At 45.0% G+C, this 21,039-nt stretch overlaps 1 protein-coding gene across 1 annotated transcript in view; it reads right to left on the bottom strand.

Annotated features, from left to right (window-relative positions):
• hmcn2 (hemicentin 2) overlaps positions 1-21,039 on the bottom strand; it is a gene marked incomplete at its 5' end in the record, with an annotated part of 113,910 nt that overhangs the window by 54,711 nt on the left and 38,160 nt on the right. The window contains 13 exons of the mRNA XM_080738531.1: positions 767-880; positions 1,395-1,595; positions 1,911-2,061; positions 2,173-2,315; positions 2,411-2,689; positions 2,893-3,050; positions 3,157-3,283; positions 3,865-4,009; positions 9,280-9,410; positions 9,855-10,046; positions 14,136-14,219; positions 16,070-16,321; positions 17,376-17,503. Of these exons, the coding sequence (XP_080594657.1) occupies positions 767-880; positions 1,395-1,595; positions 1,911-2,061; positions 2,173-2,315; positions 2,411-2,689; positions 2,893-3,050; positions 3,157-3,283; positions 3,865-4,009; positions 9,280-9,410; positions 9,855-10,046; positions 14,136-14,219; positions 16,070-16,321; positions 17,376-17,503 (2,105 nt within the window). The remainder of the gene's footprint in view (positions 1-766; positions 881-1,394; positions 1,596-1,910; positions 2,062-2,172; positions 2,316-2,410; positions 2,690-2,892; positions 3,051-3,156; positions 3,284-3,864; positions 4,010-9,279; positions 9,411-9,854; positions 10,047-14,135; positions 14,220-16,069; positions 16,322-17,375; positions 17,504-21,039) is intronic.

The raw sequence follows: 21,039 nt of genomic DNA, 5'->3' as shown, positions 1-21,039 counted from the left end.
TTAAATGCAAATCAAACTGGGGGTCCTTGAAATAATAAGGATGAGAATTACTAAGATTGTACATGCTTGCTAGCCTGGTTAATAAACCAGACCGCACAACACCACCCCGAAGTGTGTGATAGAGTCTGGTTTATTTGTAGCCAATCCCGAGAATACTCGTGAAAAATACTCGAGTATTTAGAGTGCCGATCCCGAGTATACTCGCGAAAAGTACTGTATATGGAGTAACGCCGGTTCTCCTACCCTGTAGCCCGGCGGAAGGTCCTGGCACGATCGGCCTCGCCGATTCATCATCATCACGGATCCACGTGCACAAAATAGTAATCCCATAACATGGAGGCCGACGGGGAATCGCATCTTTAATGTCCATTTTCTCCAAACAACACTTTTAAAGCCAAGGATGGCATTAGATTCTCGCTAATAAAACACATGTTGAAAGGCAACGATCCGCCATTACACAACCGCATGTTGATGACGATCGCTTCCGGTGAATGACGTCATGACGTCAAACCGGAAGTGTTTACGCAATGGACTTCTGGCCTTCAAAATAAGACAATGGATGCGTATGGGAGCCTGCGGGCGGCACGCTGGACATTTAACCCGTTCACGTCTGGAGCACTAAATGGGTTAACCAGGCAACATGCTTGCCTTTACGGGTATTTTATGTTTATATTTATTTCCTACTGTGTATGTGGGTTTGTTGTGTGTGGAAAAAAATGAATAAAAATTCAAAGTGACAAAAAAAAAAAAGAGACTGTATGCTTACCCAGGACCTCCAGGTCAAAGTGCATGTGGTCCTCCCCGGCCTCATTGACAGCCTCACAGGTATACTTTCCACCGTCGTCTCTCTGCACCCGGGGAATCTGTAGCACCTGTCCACCTGAGAACACAAATCCACACACACAAAATAAGAAGCTGATACATGGGACACCATGTGCTGAGCCTGATAACACCCCTTAGCTGTTCTACAGTTACTTTAAACCACTGTTTCCCAAACACTGGGTCAGCGACTCGGGACCCATTTGTGGGTCGCGTACACATTTTTATGGGTGCCTTAATGTTTTTGCTTCTACTATCTATACATTAGACATTCCCCCAAAAAGCTAAGATATTCCATGAATTAGAAAACAAATGATTAAGTGAAAATAGCCGATCTACAAGCTTGTGAGCTTGTAGATCTGCTGTTTTCACTCGTTTGTGTCCCGGGCAAACGTCTAAAGGTCACAGTTGTGAGCTTGTAGATCTGCTGTTTTCACTAGTTTGTGTCCCGGGAAAACGTCTAATTTCTCTCTAGGGGTCACAGGCAACATTTTTGGGAACCGCTGCTTTAAACCACAGCCTCTTGGAGCTTTGCCGGTCAAGTTGATATCACGCAGTAAAGAGTTTCCCCTGACCTGGAAGCAGTAGCACTCCATCAGCGGTGGTAAGTTTGCGTCCCTCTCTGAACCAGCTGAGCTTGGGCGGGGGGATGGCGTTGCTCTCACAGGACAGGCTGATGGGATGGCCCAGGACCACCTCCTTCTTCTCCGTCACGCCTTCGTAATCGCCATCGTCCATCGACATCGCTTCCCTGTTGTTCCTTAATATTGGAGGAACTGACGAGCAAAGGGTACGTTTAGGGCGGCTGTGCCTGAGTGGGTAGCGTGGCCTCTGGGAGTCTGACGTTTTTTTTTTATTCTAGTTCTCAGTGGTGGAAAAGGTACTCAAATTACTTAAAGGTACATGAAACCCCGCCTCTTTATTTATTTGACCAGAATTCAGAATATGAAAAGAACTCTAAAATGTAGGCTTGGTTATCTGTTGTTGTGGGGGGAGGGGCCAGAGTTGAGCGTGGATATCAATTTATTCTGAAACTACCCACAGAGAAGCTGTTGATGATTATTGTGTGAAAAAGGGAGCTGGTCACTCACCCTGAATAGTGACATGAAAGTCTCTCTTGTCTTCTCCTGCAGTGTTGGTGACGACGCATGTGTACTGGCCTTCATGGGACAGCATGGCATTTTCTATGTGAAGAACCTGTTCACTCACTCTGACACCGGCATGGAGGATTCCATTCAGCAACTAGTAAGAAAACAATTATGTAATAACTTATAACACTCTCTGTGAGTCCCTTGTTACGTGTGCAGTAACTAACTAAAAATGTGAAATTGCTTAACAGATTCACAGGCCAACCTGTCCATCTTTGAACCACTGCGTCTTGGGTTCAGGGAAGCCCTTGGCGAGGCAGGATAACGTTAAAGTCCCGTTGATCCGTATTTTCTCCCCCCTGCCGCCAAAGGTCAGGGATGTAGAGTCTCCTTCTATCTGGGGTGGAACTGATGAGAAAACAGGTTACACACTGACAGTCCCCAGAGGAATACATCTACGTAAATGAGGTAAGAGCAGACCCGTGCAGGGCTTTATCTCTTACCCAGGACACGGAGTGAATAATGTTTGAGCGCAGTTCCAGCTGGGTTGGTGGCCCGGCATGTGTAGAAGCCCGTGCTGTCTCCCTGTGCCGAGCCGAGTCGCAGAGCCTGCCCGCCGCGGGTGTAGGTCAGCTGAGAGCTGGACACGATGGGGTGGTTGTCTTTCAGCCAGGTGATGCTGGGAGTGGGAGAGCCCTCGACGTCGCAGGGTAGGACCGAGGGGAAACCCAGCACCACTGACACCTCGGTGGTCTCACTGGGACCCCTGATGGTGGGGGGAGCTGTGGGGAGAGAGAGAGAGAGGTACAAACTAGATGGACGACCCAAAGGCAGAGTGGAGTGAGACTACGTGGACGTCATATACATTGCGGTGTAAACTTTATTTAAATGGACGTTTGTGTTTGTATTTTATTTTGCATTATTGTGGAGAGAGACAGTAAAGACAAGACAGAGAGGGTGAATGTCAAGGAAGCGGCGGTTCAACCTTGCACAGTGAGCCTGAACTGGCGCATCTGAGTCCCTGCATTGTTCCTGGCCAGACACTGATAGAGTCCCTGGTCCCTCAGCCTCACAGACTTCACCTTCAACACCTGGCCATCTTCTAGAAACTCCACATGAGGGTCCCCATCACGGGACAGAACCCTACGGAAACAATAAAGGGGGTGGTGGGCCCAGTCAGATTATTAGTTCCTGTACATTATACTCTAGGTGTATTGGTGGATGTGGTGTAGCAACCTATCATGCTTACTCTCCATCTCGGCTCCATTCCACGCGGGGAGCTGGTCTCCCACTGACCCGGCACTGGAATTCCATCTCCTGTCCCAACACCACGGACAGCTCCTGTAACCTGGATGTTCCTGAGATCACTGGTGGGGCTGTAACATGGGACAGGCTGGTTAAAACCAGACCACTACACTAGACTACAGTACATCACTAGTAATGACTTTAGACACTCATTTAGACCTGGATTTATTTTATGCTTTAGGTATTGAAAAATAGCAGATATACATCAGATCTGCTATTTTTGAAAAATCAAGATTTATTTTTTGCAAAGCTTTTGTAAATCAAATATTTGCTTCTGGGGGGGGTCCCTGGAACAACATTGAAATGGGGGTCCGTGGTCAAATACATGTAATTTTGGAGGTCCTTGACATGAAAAAGTTTGAGCACCACTGATTTAGAAGAAGGACTTAGAAGACATTTATAGAATAGGGTGAAATTTTTTTTTTCAAAAATAGCAGATCTACAAGCTCCCAGCGCAGCACTGTGGCACTCTGCCGCGCTGTGAGCTTGTATATCTGCTATTTTTCAATAGTTAAAGCATAAAATAATGGTTAAAGTGGTTAAAATCTAAAGCGACAAAGACACGTTAATGACTTTAATGACTTAATAAACAGTAGAAACAAAAAGACATTGAGACAAAAAATACCACATTTATGAGTGTTTATGTGCTCACCTTGCACTACTATATTATATTCTCTGCGAGCCTCTCCTGCTAAGTTGTGGGCCTTGCAGGCAAATTGGCCTGCATGTTCTGATTGGACTCTGTAGATTCTCAGCAGTCGGTTGCCATTCTCCAGATATACTCCAGGACTCTCCACCTAGACACAGCAATTCAAGAACAGCAGCATTGTATTTAGCATTTTGGCCACTTGGTGGCATTGCACAGCTAGATTATGGAAACCTGCATCAGTGGTATATACTGTAGCTCATAGGGTGAGTTACTCTTAATCCTTTCCATAGACCCCTATGTTAGTTTATAATAATAAATGTGACCCCCTTGTTTTGGGGCTTTTATGCTTTTTGATAGAACAGCAGACGAACAGGAAATGAGTGACATGCAGCAAATGCCATCAGAATTGGGATTCGAACCTGCGACACGCTGTCAGGCATCAGAGCCTATGTGTTATGCGCCAGGACCATTAGGCCAGTGGGCGCCCTTTAGTTGATGTTGCGGTATTGGTCAAGTACATTTTGACATACCAGTAATTTGTCCTCCTTATTCTAATCCATCCGCGGTTGGCAACTATAGAACAGCACCCATGGAGCAGGTGGGATCAGTGTCTTGCTCAAGGACACTAAAGGGGAACACACACTGGACGCGGAGGCGGCGCGGAGGCGGCGCGGAGGCGGCGCGGAGGCGGCGCGTCAAAAAATACGGCTCTGTTATTTTCAATTTTCCATTTCCCCGGTGGGGTTCTCCCCACCGGGGAAATGGATGTGCTGTGTGGCAGCGCGCCGCGTCCAGTTGGGGTTACCGCGGTGCACTTCACGTGCGTCGATACCGCAACGCTATGCAGCCGTCCGCGTTCAGTGTGTGCTCCCCTTAAGCCAGGAGGAGGCAGAGATCAAACAAGGAACTTTCGTGTTACGAAATAATCGCTCTACCTCCTGACCTACTGCCAGCTTATTATGGTTGACCATCGACCAACGTTTCTATTGGAAATACTGTTTAAATCCCCCCAATAAATACTGTATGATCATCACTAAAGAGGTGTGTGTGACTTTAAAAGAAAGGGAGTGCATATAACCGTAAACAAGTATCTGTAATTGAAGAGCATCCTTCCCTGCTATAATTAGCTAAGGTGACCTGCTGCAAGTAATTGTGACACAAAGTCCTATCAGTATTATATTTAGTTCTCTTCTGAATGTAGTGCTGTCATTGCTGTACTTCTGTATTGCCTTGGAAAAAAACCTGAAGACTTAAATGTTGATGTGGAAAACAGATACAATCAACATTTAAGCCTGTGTAAATTGTACGTTTTTAAAATTGTTTCTTGTTGGGCAAAATTGTAATAATTCACCACATAATACTGTATACAGCGATTTGCACCATGTATCTAATTAGTTGTGAAAATCCTTCTACTGCATTAATGTATGTAGAATGTAGATTGTATCTTGGTTTGCCAATTTATTCATTCTTTTACAGTATATTGTATCCTTTTTGGCTGCAACATAGACTTATCCTACCAGGGAAGATGCAATACTAAACTGTATAATTATGCTATACGCCTAGTTGATGCTCACACACCACATTTATCAGGTTTTTACCCGTTATCACTTACTACTTACTGTATTACTTACTACTAGTACCTTAGACCTGTCTTAAGACTTATAAGCCCCGTTTTCATTGAGCAAAACTTCTGGAAGTTTCTTCAAAAATGACGGCAATTTTGAAATTCACGCCATGTGAAAACGGCCCCTTATTTTGTGTTCCGGGAGTTTTGGGGGACTAAATTTGACGGCAAAATACCTAGTAATTTTTGGTGAAATTACCGTGAGAATACAAATTTCCCTTCTGTGAAAACGCATACCGTTATTTTTGACGGTTTTTTGACAAGCAGGTGCGTAAGGAGCCAATTATAATAACAGTTAAAGCATTGTATTTGGGATTGAAAACGATCTGAATGTGAATGGGATATACAGTAGAAATAAAATACAGCTTCACCTTGCATTAGGGATATAATTATTTAGGCTATAGAGTAAGAGTAGAGTCGCATTGTGACCATGGCTGGCTGCCTGCAAAAGTGCAATGATTTCTCAACGAGTAGCTCCTTTTGGAACCTCTTCCAGCGAGCGACTGAGCGAGTGCGAGTCCACAGCTAATCTAAAGCCCACAGCCACAGGTGCAACACGTTGCATTAGATCCTTTTTGAACGGACCTTATGTGTTGTTGTTGCTGAGCATGAATAATATTTTGTTTAGTTAAATCCATTTGTAGCGTTCAGAGTGAGAGAGAGAGAGAGAGAGAGGCACCGATGCCACCGCAGTGAACGCACCGAACTGGGGAGACAGGAGAGCGTTTTTCTTTTTTTTTTCCTTTCTTTTTTTTGGAGCGGTGGTTACACCGTCTCCTATACGTGGCCGTGTGTGTATGCGTGTGTGTGTGTGTGCGTGTCTGTATGTAGCCTGCAGGCCTGCAGTACCTTTTATGACCACACATGTTAAGGGAGGGGCGCTGTTGTTCAGGCCAGGCCAGACCAGGCACACACACACACACGCACACACACGCACACACACACACAGGGGGGAAGGGGGGGTAAACCACCGCTCAGTTCACACGGTGTGATTTTTTAGGGCTTTCAGTCCAAGTGTTGCCATGTCTGCTAATTATAAGCGACTCTGGGCTTCATTTCCGTAAAGTTGCTTGTATATGATAGTTGCTGGTTTCGTTTTATTTGTTGTGATCTTGTAGATCGGTAATTTTCAATTAGCTGATGTGGCGATGCGTGTAGTTTTAAAGTGCTTGTGTGGCTTAGACCAGTAAAGACTCCCTAATCGGGAGATAAGCGACCGTCAGGTCTCCCGGACGCTCCTAGCCCGAGTTACGGCATTTTATGTGAGCTGCAGTGGAGGGGGTCCTCCACTGGGGGCGTCACCACTTTTGCATCCGTTCTGGAGCACCAGGAGTGGGTGGTCCCCAGGAATTCCCCGTGAGCAGCCCCGTTGGGGTGGTCATTTGGTCATTTTTGCACATTTGGTCGTTTTTTACACTTGGGGGTCCCCCAGGGAGCTGGGAGTCCCTGGAGCTCCGGGGGTCCTTGGAGGTTGTAGTTTGGCAGGTAAGGAGTGTGTGTGCAAAATGTGGCATGGATGGGGGCAACGGTTGTGGAGATATGAGCAGGGCAAAAGTGTGACGTGTCACGTGTGACACCTGGGGGTCCCCCAGGGACCTGGGGGTCCCTGGAGCTGCGGGGGTCCTTGGAGGTTGTAGTTTGGCAGGTAAGGAGTGTGTGTGCAAAATTTGGCATGGATGGGGGCAACGGTTGTGGAGATATGAGCAGGGCAAAAGTGTGACGGACTGACTCACTGACGGACAGCCGGTGGAGGTTTTGGTAGTAAATGCGACCTAACGGTCGCAATAATACCAGTAAGACTCCCTAATCGGGAGATAAGCGACCGTAGGTCTCGCTAGAAGAGGGCCATGTGAGAAATGAGGGGTGGGGTCTCCGCGTTGCCTTGGCGGACGAATAGGTACCGGCCCCGGCTCTCCCGGACGCTCCTAGGCCGAGTTAGGGCATTTTATGTGAGCTGCAGTGGAGGGGGTCCTCCACTGGGGGCGCCACCACTTTTGCATCCGTTCTGGAGTAGCAGGAGTGGGTGGTCCCCGGGAATTCCCCGTGAGCAGCCCCGTGGGGGTGGTCATTTGGTCATTTTTGCACATTTGGTATTTTTTTTTACACCTGGGGATCCCCCAGGGACCTGGGGGTCCCTGGAACTCCGGGGGTCCTTGGAGGTTGTAGTTTGGCAGGTAAGGAGTGTGTGTGCAAAATCTGGCATGGATCGGGGCAACGGTTGCGGAGATATGAGCAGGGCAAAAGTGTGACGTCTGACGTGTGACGGACGGACTGACTGACTGACTGACTGACTGACGCACGGACACCTGGTGGAGCTTTCTGTAGTAAGTGCGACCTACGGTCGCAATCACTTTTTGGGGATTATTTTCGTACACCTGGTTGCTTAGTTCTCTTGCAAAGTCTGGCAACACAGTCTACACAGACTTTCATACCGCGACAACGGTTTAGTGAAAACGAGGTATTTTATGGCTATGCCAGCATTTTTGCTTATGTGAAAACACCCAAAAAACAAAACTCCCGGCAAGTTGAAAATCATTATGCTAATTATTTTGCAGGAAAAATTCCGGAACTGTAGTGAAAACATGCCTTTATTTTTATGTTATGTATTTTATATTATGTATTATTTTAGCCTACATAATTTTATATATGTTGGCTATTACTTGTAGCGTATTCTGGCAGAGTCTGCCGCACCGTTTCACAGCTCAGACATACACATATGATTATGTGAGAAAAAAAAAGAAAAAGTATTTGAAACTTTGAGTCTTGTATAATGGACCTGATCTGTTTGTAATTTTTGAGCCAAACATGTCTAGGAAGTTTTGGTAGCTTGTGGCTGTAGCTTTCTACTACCAGTAAGACTCCCTAATCGGGAGATAAGCGACCGTTGGTCGCTTATCTCCACAAATATCACAGCCTCCACCTCTCACGTCATACGGGCAGCCATAGTTACACCTGGAATGTTGAATCTCCATATATGGAGATAACCTACCCATCACACAAAGTCTGACCTCACCAGCCCATACCTGGGCATGGACGACTTATATCTCCATATACGGAGATGGCCATATATGGAGATACGATGACATCACAGAGTCCACAGCTGATGATGTGGCGTGATGTCATACAATACACAAACAAGCCCTATATAAAGGGGCAATTCTCACCAGGGAAGAGAGCATTCCCCACTAGCTGAGTATCTTAAGATGGTTGGATGTGATGATAAGCCACACATAGGCCAAAAGTTTGTTTTACCAATTATCAAGACATACGGGCAGTTGACAGTTTGCCATTGTTACTCATTGAAGTTGAATCTCCATCTGAATCCCTTTTATGCCCATATATGGAGATCCCTGCTCTGAGTATCTGACATCACTAATCCCTTTTATGCCCATATATGGAGATCCCTGCTCTGAGTATCTGACATCACTAATCCCTTTTATGCCCATATACAGTATGGAGATCCCTAACAGAATCCATTTTATGCCCATATATGGAGATACCTGCTCTGAGTATCTGACATCACTGTGATGTCACCTGTTTATGCCTAAATATGGAGATCCCTGCTCTGAGTATCTGACATCACTGCGATCTCACCTGTGATGTCACAGTGACACATCACCTCAGTATCTGTGATGTCACAGTGACACATCACCTCAGTATCAGGCGTTACACGTATACATTGAGCAGGGCAAAGGTGTGACGTGTGTGACGGACGGACGGACGGACGGACGGACGGACGGCCGGTGGAGGTTTTCATACTAAACTGCGACCTTACGGTCGCAATGACAACTTACAGGGTGGCCGTCTTTAGTCCAAGTGATTGATGGAGAAGGGATCCCAAAAGCATCACAGCCAAGGGTGAGAGGCTGCTTGAAGGTGACAGTCAAATTCCGGGACTGGCCGTCATCTTGGATCTCGGGGGGAACTACAGAGAAGAAATAGGGAATATCAGTCGGTTTTCGCATCAGAATTCACCATCACAAGGCAATTTGTCATGTCGTCGCTGTCGGGCAGAAACCTGTACTTTTTTTTTTCGCAAAGTAAAGCACTGCTTCATCATTCAAGGCCATCACACAAAAGTAGTGAAAACAGCTGATCTACAAGCACACAACACCTCGCACCACGAGGCGTTGTGTGCTTGTAGATCAGCTGTTTTCACTAGTTCAAATCATTTTAAAAATGACAAGTACAAACAAACGGTTTTGGACATACAAGGTTTCCACCCGACAACGACGATGTGTAGACAGAAATACAGAAATATCAGACAGAAATATCAGACAGAAATATCAGTCAGTTTTCACATCAGAATTCACCATCACAAGGCAATCTGTCATGTGTAGACAGAAATAGCCAGAACATGAAGACTCACCGTTCACTTTCAACCTGGTCTTCCTCTCGGCGGATCCCGCCTCATTACTCGCAATGCATTTGAAGTCTCCGCTGTGGCTGGCAGACGCCGAGCCGATCACGAGGGAGCCATCCTGGGCCACTGAGAGCTCCGTTTGGTCACGGTGGATCTCCAGACCGTTCTTGAACCAGCGCACCTTGGGAGGCGGCGAACCTGCAGATGCAGAAACAAGAGGGGGTAGGGGATCGAAATGAGTCGTAAGGAAATCAGCTTTATCGATCACGCCTGACAGAAGAGAAAGGTTACTTCCGTCTCCATGCGTCTCCGCGGGAGAATGTAATATGGGCGAGCGGCCGAGAATGGAAAAAGCAGGCTGTACATTTATCTGCTGGACAGGAGGAGGACAGTGGGGGAAACCGTGCCAAAATGGTTACTGAGAGCCCTGTCACTTCACAAACTCCCATTTTCAAGGTCAGAGTCACACATGAAAAAAAGAGCAAAACACAATATATCGGGGGAGATGTCAGATTTAAAGTGCAAGCATAAAGATTTATTGCCGGGATCTGAGGTGAGGGCCTTTTGCAGCAGGCATAAGAACGGTGCGACTAGAGGTTCAAAGGCACTGGTGCGTGCACCTAAAGCACCTAAAACAGATGTGTTCTGCGGATTACAGTGTGGAAAAGAACTGCAAATGGGGATGAGCGGCGAGTGATGGGTTGGGGGACGAGAAAAGCGCAAAGGAAGAAAATGACCCCACAGACTGTCATAAAAAGGACAGTGCTACACAGGGACGTGCTGGCCATTGGGAAAAGTGGGACAACTCCCGAACGGTCGGTTCATTCCCGGCCGGTCCAGGCCGGCCATTAGGAAAAAAATAAAAAATAAAATGTCGGCCTTCGTTCCATGTTGGGAGCTGGGCGGCCAACAAAGTAAATCGTATCTCCAAGTTTCAAATTTGTAATTTTTTTCGCAAAGCAAAGCCCTGCTTTCATCATTCAAGGCCGTCGCACAAAAGTAGTGAAAACAGCATATCTACAAGTACACAACGCGGTGCGAGGCGTTGTGTGCAATAAATACAAAACAAACGGTTTTGGACATACAAGGTTTCCACCCAACAACGACGAAATATAATTCATGTAATTGGTCCACTGGCTTGTCACTTGTCATGATCTGAATGATCTTTGAGTAGCAGCAGCGCTATAGAGAGAGATCTCTCTCTATAGCGCGCAATGAGGGCCTCTCCAACTCTTTTTCCCGGGCTGAATCAGGGGCCCAGCATGTCCCTGGAGCTACAGCACTGCCATCCTCTCTAGCTAGTCTCAGTGACAGAAGATTGAGGAACAGAGACCTAAATACCATTGCTCTGTCTATTTACAGAGGTGCTACATATTCAGACACCACAGAGGGAGGCAGGGGAAACCCGGCACACTATCAATCCCCCTGCTCCAAAAATACTAAACCAAAGAGATGCAGAGGGAAATGAAGGTGATGTTATCAGCCATCCCTTAGTTCAGGATCTTCAACAGGGGGTCCAGGACCCCTAGGGGGTCCTCAGAGTTACTACAGGGGGTCCTCCAAATCTTCCAGTCCTTTTTATATTAACAACTTGAACCCTAGCGTCCATATTCTGAGAACTGTAGCCAAAAATAGCAGATCTACAAGGTCACTGCGAGGCGTTGTGTGCTTGTAGATCGGCTATTTTCGGCAAAAGAGGTTTGGTGTAGAGGGGAAAAAGAGCTGACTAAGTACAGAATAAAAGGTCAAGTTTATTAGGTAATGACGGCTCAAGTGGTTAAATAACTGAAAACACATTTGACATGAATCCAACATACACTGATGATTGTGCTGTCAAAAGATTAAACTTCATGGAATTCATGAAAAGGTTGTGGGGGTCCCTGCTTCATCTCTCTCTCAACTAAGGGGCCCTTGGCCTGAAAACGTTGAAGACCCCTGCCTTGGTTGGAACACATGTTTACAGTTTACAGTTCTGAGACTCATATTAATTATCTCATCGCTGGGAGCAAATGCATCATACGGTACATATGTTTAGATGCTAAAACATCTCATTAGAAGACTTTGAATTTTGATTTGCCGGAGCTGACAAAGTCTGATCCGCCTCCATGTGTTTTTCATGACTACCTACCACGATGTTCTCATTTTGCGCATTAACAGTCTCCTTATGGCCGGGGTCTGCCGTACCCATACTTGACAAATCTCTGGCAACCGATGAGGGAGCACTTGTGCTGGCGGTTTCTTCAAGGTACAGAGAGCTTTTGAGCATCCACACTAAGCTCTACGAGGGGGGGCCGGTTACTGTCTCCCTGCCTGGCCACCAGCCTGCCTGTCTGCCTTCTTGCCTGTGTGACTTGTAGGGATGGGACGATATGAAAATGTCATATCATGATTATTGTGACGAAATAAATCGCGATTTACGATATTATCGCGATAATCAAAATCCATTATCCTGGGGCGAACAGCTGCGACGCGCTGTGAGCTTGTAGATCGGCTATTTTTTGGCAAAGAAATTCGTTAGAGAGCGGAAAAAAGCCTGTGTCGAGTACGTATATTATAAGTACCGTTTACCAATTATAGAGGGTTTAAGTGGTATACCGGATATGCAGCTCGGCAAATAAAAGGTGAATTGATCCCCGTGCACGACGGAGGACGATATCACGATAACTGAAATCTCGTGAGTGTTCTTTTAGCGCGATAAACGATAATATCGCGTATCGCCCAATCCCTAGTACAGAGAGCTTTTGAGCATCTACGAGGGGGTGCCTGATGTTACTATCTCCCTGCCTGGCCACCAGCCTGCCTGCCTTGCCTGCCTGCCTTCTTGCCTGTGTGACTTGCAAGTGGGGAGGGGTGGGGGGGCACTTCTTCTTCTTCTTCCTGCACTCCATGGTGCATCTCAGACAACTCTGTCCATTATCTGCCAGCAGCCAGCCTGTAATTAGGATTCCTCTCCCAGCAGGCCGCTCTCGCAGAGGAAAGCAGATGTGGACTCACAGAGGCAGCAGGCTAGAATGATGTTCCAGCTGTTGCTTCCCCATTCAGTCATGGTCCTCCTCACCTTCTCAAACATAGTCTGTTGCCATGGCATGGCTCCATACAAACAATGCCCTATTTACATTGTCTTGTCAGAGGGAACGGCTCGGCGAGTTGTCTACTAACACCACCAATGAAAAAGCTTGAGTGCACCCATCATCCACTGATGGACTGCACTCACACACACACACACACACACACACACACACAAAAGAACACGCATTCTTCTATCGCAATAAAATATGGAAGCGTTCCCGTCTCTGTAGGGTGGCGCTTCATGATCTCACAGGGCTGTTGAACTAAAACTGACAATGGTTTACAGAGTGCTGCGTAGAACATTTATCTCGATGCTGTTTTCTGTTTTGATGCTGTTTTCTGTTTTGGCATCGGCAAGCTTAAGGCAACAGCAGAGCGTATCTTTGATCGTGCACAAACAACACTGTAGACATATCTCTGTCCTACATATTTCAAGTGGTGTTTGTTCTGAAAACAAGAAAACCGTGTCCTTAAATCATTTAGAACGGGTACACATTTTGTGCATCATTATGTTATGCTTTAACTATTGAAAAATAGCAGATATACAAGCTCACAGCGCACCGAGTGCCGCGAGCTTGTAGATCTGCTATTTTTGAAAAATCGTGAAAATTTGAATTTTGACCCGATTCTGAAAGTGGCTTTTGAATCCTTCTAAGATTTTTTTGAAAAATCTATGTTTCTATGTCAGCAATCTGGCCAGCCATTGTCAAAGAAAATGTACTTTTCACTTAACTGGAGCTCAGTTAGTCTGTTCTTGAGAGACTACTATGTCAGTGGTTCTCAAACCTTTTCATGTGAAGGACCCCCAAAATGATATTTATTTGGCCACGGACCCACCATCTCAAAATATTTAGTTCCAGGGACCATCCAGAAGCAAAATTTGAGTTACAAACGTTCGCTTTGAAAATACATATATCCAAAGATTTGCACACATTTTCACGACTTTTTCAAAAATAGCAGATCTACAAGCTCGCAGCGCGGCACTCGGTGCCGCGCTGTGAGCTTGTATACCGGTAACTGCTATTTTTCAATGGTTAAAGCATTCAATAATTCTAGGCCTAAATGGGTTAAATCATACCCAAAGAAAAGCAACTGCAGCATCTATTTACTTTCGCCACACTGTGTTTATTTTCTCTTTTTCTAAAAAAAACTGTACCTTTGCATTGCCCTTCCCTATCAGTCTGTCCTAGTCTGAGTCATCCATGAATAACTTCCTACCTTCAGCGGGGCAAGGAATGATGACCTTGTTGTTAGCAACCTTCTCCATGATGGCATCTCCAGGCTCGGCAAAAGACGGGGCCTCTGTGAGGACAGATAAAGCAAGTTAGCTGTCACGTAAAAGAACAGAAACAACAGAAATGAAAATTATGATTATTATTCTAAGGCAGGGGGTCTTCGACAGGGGCTCCGGGGCCCCTAGGGGGTCCTCAGAGCAGTGGGGCCACCAAATCTTTGTGTGCTAGAAACCTTTTTTTTTCTTCCTTTTTTATATTAACCACTTGAACACTAGCGTCCATATTCTGAGAACTTTAGCCAAAAATAGCCAATCTAGCAGATCAACGCATTGCAGCACAAGGCGTATTTTTGGCAAATAGCTTTGGTGTAGAGTGGAAAAAGAGCACACTAAATACAGAGTGAAACTAAGGTCATGTTTATTATGTATTGCCGGTTCAAGTGGTTAAATATCTGAAAACACAAATTGACATGAATCCAAAAATACTATATGGAATCTATGAAAAGGTTGTGGGGGTCCCTGCTTTGTCTCTCTCTCAACTAAGGGGTACTTGGCCTGAAAATGTTGAAGACCCTAATAGTTGTTCTAAGGTTTTAAGGCTCTGTTGTTCAAAGGTACACAAAGGGGAGAGTGTGGAATCCCTCTAGGCGTCTCTACGTCTGTTGTAGTTTTGTAGGTGTAAGATTTGAGACCTTTCTCTGACAGGTTTAAGTTGAGCCTGTCTAACTACAGTAAACATCAGCATCCGGGCTAAGCATTAGTGAAAAGGTTAATCTGCGATGCTAAGGGGAAAAAAAGATGTCCTAATTGTGCTGACAACGTGAGTCATAGGTCCTCACTTCTGTAACCCCCCGCTCTCTCGTTAATCCTAACCTCGGACTTCCTCCACCCAAACCCTTCGCAAATCAATCGCTTGAGTAACCTTTGAGGGTCAAATAGGGCCCTCAATCAACTCTAGCACCCCCAGTCTGGCTGACCCCTACACTGGTCAGATAAAGCGTGATTTAAAGGCCTGCTTGTCCTCAGGCAGTGTAGAGCTTACCGGTACGTACCTCAAGAGAATACGACTCTCAAGACTTGAGTCTAAAACTGGGCCGTGACACGCTTATGTCTAAACGCTCAACGTACCTGATCTAGGTCAAGGTTACTTTCACAGATGTTGCTGCGCAAGCATATTTCCCGATGTGCATTGTTTCCGCGTGTCACTTTATTTATAGTCTACTTGAATAGGTTGTGGTATTCGGGGGTAAACTAAATGGAATTGGACGATCAAAACTGTACTCCACCGAGAATATTGGTTCTACTGCCAGATGTTATTATTTATTTATTGGGGCTGGTGCCAGCAAAAAGCAGCTTACCTTTGCGATGTTATAGAAAATTATCTATTGATAATATATTTTCCCCACATCAGCTTACAGTCATCAGACAAGGTAAAAAGAACGAGCCGTATTGGCAACGAGCTGTGTTGAAAATTGGGGCGAACGGGAATGTCCGAAGCGGTAAAATAGTTAAAAGTGGATTCCAGAGACTCTGTGGGTTCCTTTAGGGGGGGTCTAAATTGACACTTACAAGTCTGTAACTCTGACAGTGTAACTCTGACAGTGTACAAATGGAACCAACCAACGGGTTCATTTGGTTCCATTTGTACACTGTCAGAGTTAAGGGGAGACCTTGAAATATAAGAGTTCTAACAGAGACGGTGGGGAGGGGAAGGACATATGAAGCAAGGGAAGAGCCTGGGGAGTTCATTATGTGATATGTGTAAATGCAGAATTGTTTGTTGTTAACAACTGTCTTTTTATTTTTGGGTTCATTGTATTGTGTTTATTTTTCTTTTTGAGTGCGTCTGTTGGTTTTGGTTTTCTTATTGTTGTGTGATGTTTGTCTTTTGGTTGTGTGAAGTTTGAGAAACACTGACCCAGAACTTCCAGATTGATTTCCAACGTGTCCTGTCCAGCGCTGTTCTTGGCCACACACTGGTAGGTGCCCCGGTTGGAGCGGCTGACGTGCAGGATCCTAAGGCTGGCCGTGTCCCTGACCTCCACAGGCTGTCCATTGTGAAACCAGCGGACCTCTGGGCTGGGCTCGCCGTGAACCACGCAGGGCAGAGTCACCGTTTGGCCACTCAGGGCTTTCAGCAAGGATGGAGCCGCTTGGATCCGAGGCTTAGCTGAGTGATAGAAAATTAACATACATGTCTGATGTCTCACCCAGTGGTACTCACATTCTTTACTTAAAGGGATATTTCACTTTCATTTTATCATCTAATCAGGCTCTTATGAACACCCTGAACAGTTTTTAATTTTGCTTGATTCAGTATTTAGATATTTGACGTAAATGTTATCAGGCCCTCCTCCTCCAGGGCCACTCCCCATACACACCCATTGTAACTTCAAACTCCATTTTAACCATGATAGATTAATTAAAAACACCCGTCTTTTTTTCTGGTGACTCATACTGTCCTCCTAATATGTGAGCTGCTGATAACTTTTTTCATTTATCTTTAATAATTCTTTGGGAAAAAAAAATATATACAATAAAATATAAAAAATAAATGAAAAAACGTTATTACAATGGGTGTGCATGGGGAGGGGCCCTGGGCCTGGAGGGCCTGATAACATTTACATCAAATATGTAAATACTGAATCAAGCTAATTAAAAACTGTTAATTTGACAATAAAATGACCAAAAGTGAAATATCCCTTTAAGTAATAGTACCAATACTGCAATGTAGATGTAATCAGTTACTAGTAAAAGTCAGGGAATTCAAAATAAAGTTGAGTAACAGTATGAAAGTGTTGACATCAAAATGTACTCATAGTAATAAAAGTAAAAGTACAAAATGTTTGAAAATAGCCACGGTATAAAATAGTTTTATTGTAATATCATAATTTATATCTGCAAAGTAACTAAAGTTTTCAAATAAATGTAGTGGAGTAAAAGTGCAATATTTGGATCCAAGATGTAGTGGAGTAGAAACAAGTAAAAGTATTCGAAATTGGAAACACTAAAGTAAAGTACAAATGTGTTACTTAAGTACAATACTTAAGTAAATATACTTAAGTTACTACACCAATGCATGTCTCACTATTTAAATATTCTGAAGTATATTTCAATATCTTTCAGCGGTGACGCATCCACATAGAATCAATCAACATGACAGCATCTTAAAAAAGGGTGTCTGACAAGTTCGTAAAACCTTTCCAAAGACCTGCGTCGTTTACCTTGAACGTGCAAATTGTAGCTTAGGGACACGTTGCCTGCTGGGTTCTCTGCGGTACAGGTGTACAGTTTACTATCAATCAGTCGCACATCAGTGATCTTTAGGGAGCCCGAAGGTAACACGGTGAACCTAGGGAGTGGTGAAGGGTCAAGGGTGAGGAGGTGGAAAAAACACAACACAGTCAAGCGTCAATGGAGATCTATAGTCTTGTTTGTGTTTAGGGCAGGGGTCTTCAACAGGGGGTCCGGGACCCCTAGGGGGTCCTCAGAGTTACTACAGGGGGTCCTCCAAATCTTTGTGTGATAGAAACTTTTTTTCTCCTTTTTAACCACTTGAACCCTAGCGTCCAAAAATAGCTGATCTACAAGCTCACAACGCCTCGCGCTGCGAGGCGTTGTGAGCTTGTAGATCGGCTATTTTTGGCAAATAGTTTTGGTGTAGAGGGGAAAAAGAGCAGACTAAGTACAGAGTAAAAGGTCAAATGTATTAAGTATTGACGGTTCAAGTGGTTAAATATCTGAAAACACAAATTGACATGAATCCAAAATACACTGATGATTGTGCTGTCAAACAATGAAACTATATGGAATCTTTGAAAAGGTTGTGGGGGTCCCTGCTTCATCTCTCTCTCAACTAAGGGGTCCCCGGCCTGAAAACGTTGAAGACCCCTGGTTTAGGGAATACACGTATGTTTCAAAACAGAGAACATTGTAAAATCTTAGCATGAAAACATGTCATCATGTTTATATTAACAATCAACCACACATACTGTCTGCTCAAGGAATCTGTGGTGATGTCTCTTAAATGGGTTCCATCAAACCAACATGGTCTTCTTTACTGAAAATGTCTGGTCTGTTTTAACTGCCGTTGATGGCAAAAACAAACCGGACGATTTTAGACAGACACAGGTTTTGAATGCATTTTTATGTAGCTAAATCAGTGTTTCGCAAACTTTCACATTTCAGGGTTCATTTGGTTTAATTTGTACACTGTCAGAGTTACAGAGTTCCTGGAATCCACTTTGAGAACCAGTGTTCTAAATTATGTCTTTCCATTTTATTTTTTAAAAGTTTAAGTATATTAATTGGCAAAACAATTGCAAATATTTGTCATAATTTCATCTTTAAATCCTATCTTAAAATTGGCTAATGGGAGGGCGGGGGGACAGGGGGACGAATGGACAGGTGGACAGACCTCAGCCATGTCACTCAAACATAACCATAAACAAACCCGATACACCCATATATAGGCAGGACCACGGCTATGTCACTATGATTCAGACACACCATAAACAAACCCGACACCCATATATAGGCATAAGATGATCTGGTTGTCCTAAGCCACAGATCCAACCGCTATGCCCATGGTCATGTCGTGCATATATGGGACCGACCGACTTCAAACTCGGCATGTGCATCGGCAAGGACTCAAGGGAGTGCGGTGCCCGTCACCAAGTCCTTCAGATATATGGTTGTCCAGAGCGACTATTTCCATCGATATGCCCATATATGGGCTCAAAATATGGGGATATACTGATGACATCAGGGATCTCTATATATGGGCATAAAAGTGACCTATCGGCGGTGCGTGTAGGTGTGAGGTCCGCGTAGCAACCCGAACTCCAGATGTGAGGGCAGAGTAAGCGGCCTGAACCTCTAGTCTTTAATGTACACATCCATAATTGATACATGTATACTGTAAACAGAATATATCCTCAAAGAGAAAAATATCAACATAAAACAAATGTAGGTCAGCAATTTCAAAGGCTTGGTACCGTAGGCTGCTAGCGGAAATTTGTTAAGTTTCCACTGTAATGTAATGTAATGTCTGATTATTATGTCTGAATATTAGTTAGAGCTGCACTTCAAAGAGTGGACAGCCATAACCCGAATTGCGCCAGAAGCTATCCAGCTGTACAAATTCATGATGTGAGCAAATATAAACAGAGTCTGTGATTTATCTGAGATAAGTGTGTCTGGTAAATGAACTGAATTATAACAATAACAAATTCATTTAAGTGGAAACGAGCTGGAAGCACAAAGAACTCTCTATTTCAGCAGCGCATGTGGCTCAATGGCTCATCCCCTGCCTCTTTAGACTGGCTATAGGGAGAAACGGTAGCATACATCATGGGGACCAAATGACTTTGTCTGCAGTGGTCAATCCATGCTGCGCTGCACTGCCTTTAACTCCATTCATAATTCATCGCATGACCCTTTCGACAAGTGTTGCTGGACAGAAATCGTGTATTCTTTTTTAAAGCATTGACACGTGCTAAAGCAGGGGTTTTCAAAGTGGGTGACGGGGTACCCTGGGGTGCAGCGACGGCAGTCCAGGGGTGCCGCGAGATCATTTGATAATATTTGGAATTTATTTGGACACTTGAAGAAATATTTAGTATCATTTTAAAGTACAAAGTTATTTTCAGTCAGTTCTAACCAAAATGGCTATTATCTCAACGTTTTCCTTGTAACATAATCACTAAAATATCGTCACTGTCAGGCAGAAACCTCTGTCGCACAAAACTAGTGAAAACAGCCGATCTACAAGCACACAACGCCTTTAGTACATTTTATAGATGATAAATACAAAACTAATGGTTTTGGACATACAAGGTTTCCACCCGACAACGGCGATATGCTATAAATATAAGGTGCTGGGAGTGAAAATTATAATGTAGGGGTGCCTCGGATTAAACCAATATTTATGGGGTGCCCTGAGACAAAAAAGTTTGGAAACCCCTGTGCTAAAGGGTCACATGACAACGTATAAATTAGCCTCTAGCCAAGCTGGAACACAGAAGCAATGAGCCGGTGACTTCAGGCCCATCTATCTGCCCCCTGTTGCTCCTCAAGTCTGAGTTATACTTGGTTGCACTCCAGTGTCTTGCAAGTGAACATTGCCGATCTACAAGCTCACGAGGTGTTGCGTTGCGACGCCTTGTGAGCTTGTAGATCAGATTTTTCGGTGCTGGACACTCACCGCAACTAAGTACAAATCAGGCTTCATTTTGTGTCCACTGTCCAGTCATCTGTGGACGGCTGGACGCTGCCAGCCTGACACACTGACGGGGGGACAAATTGGCCTAATCAGAAGACACACCAGTCTGAACAGCTCCACTGACCCAGTGTCTCGCTACGAGGCTCTGTCTATCTGTCTGGGTTTCTCGCTCTCTCTTCCCCTCTCTTATCAGTCTCCTCTCCTCCTCGCTTTGCTTGTCTAACACCCCCCCCCCCCCCCCCCCGACGTGCAGAAATGTTCACGATTTTTCAAAAAATAGCAGATCTACAAGCTCACAGCAAGGCACTCGGTGCCCCGCTGTGAGCTTGTATAAGCACCCAGGGCCCAGAATTTGGTATGACACCCCTGCTCTCACCCTCCCTTCTTTGTCTTCCTCTCTCCAGCTCCCTTATTGCCCCCGCCTCCCTCTCTCTCCCTCTCCCTTTCCACTTTGCACGAGCCTTAAGGTGGTACAAATGACCGTGAGATCTCCCTTAACACCCATGTACTACTGAGTCATTCCAACAGTCACACTACCTGACCCAGTGAATACATGAGGGCTGGTTAACCGGAGAGAAGGAATCTCCTCTTTTTCCACCACTTGTCAAGTTTCCACTGTGCCAGTATAAGCAAAGTGTGGTGTGGAGGGGTAGTTCATGGATATG

Source organism: Nannobrachium achirus, assembly GCF_963921795.1.
Source record: "Nannobrachium achirus genome assembly, chromosome: 12".
Taxonomy (NCBI): domain Eukaryota; kingdom Metazoa; phylum Chordata; class Actinopteri; order Myctophiformes; family Myctophidae; genus Nannobrachium; species Nannobrachium achirus.
This window is presented reverse-complemented; position numbering and strand designations above follow the sequence as displayed.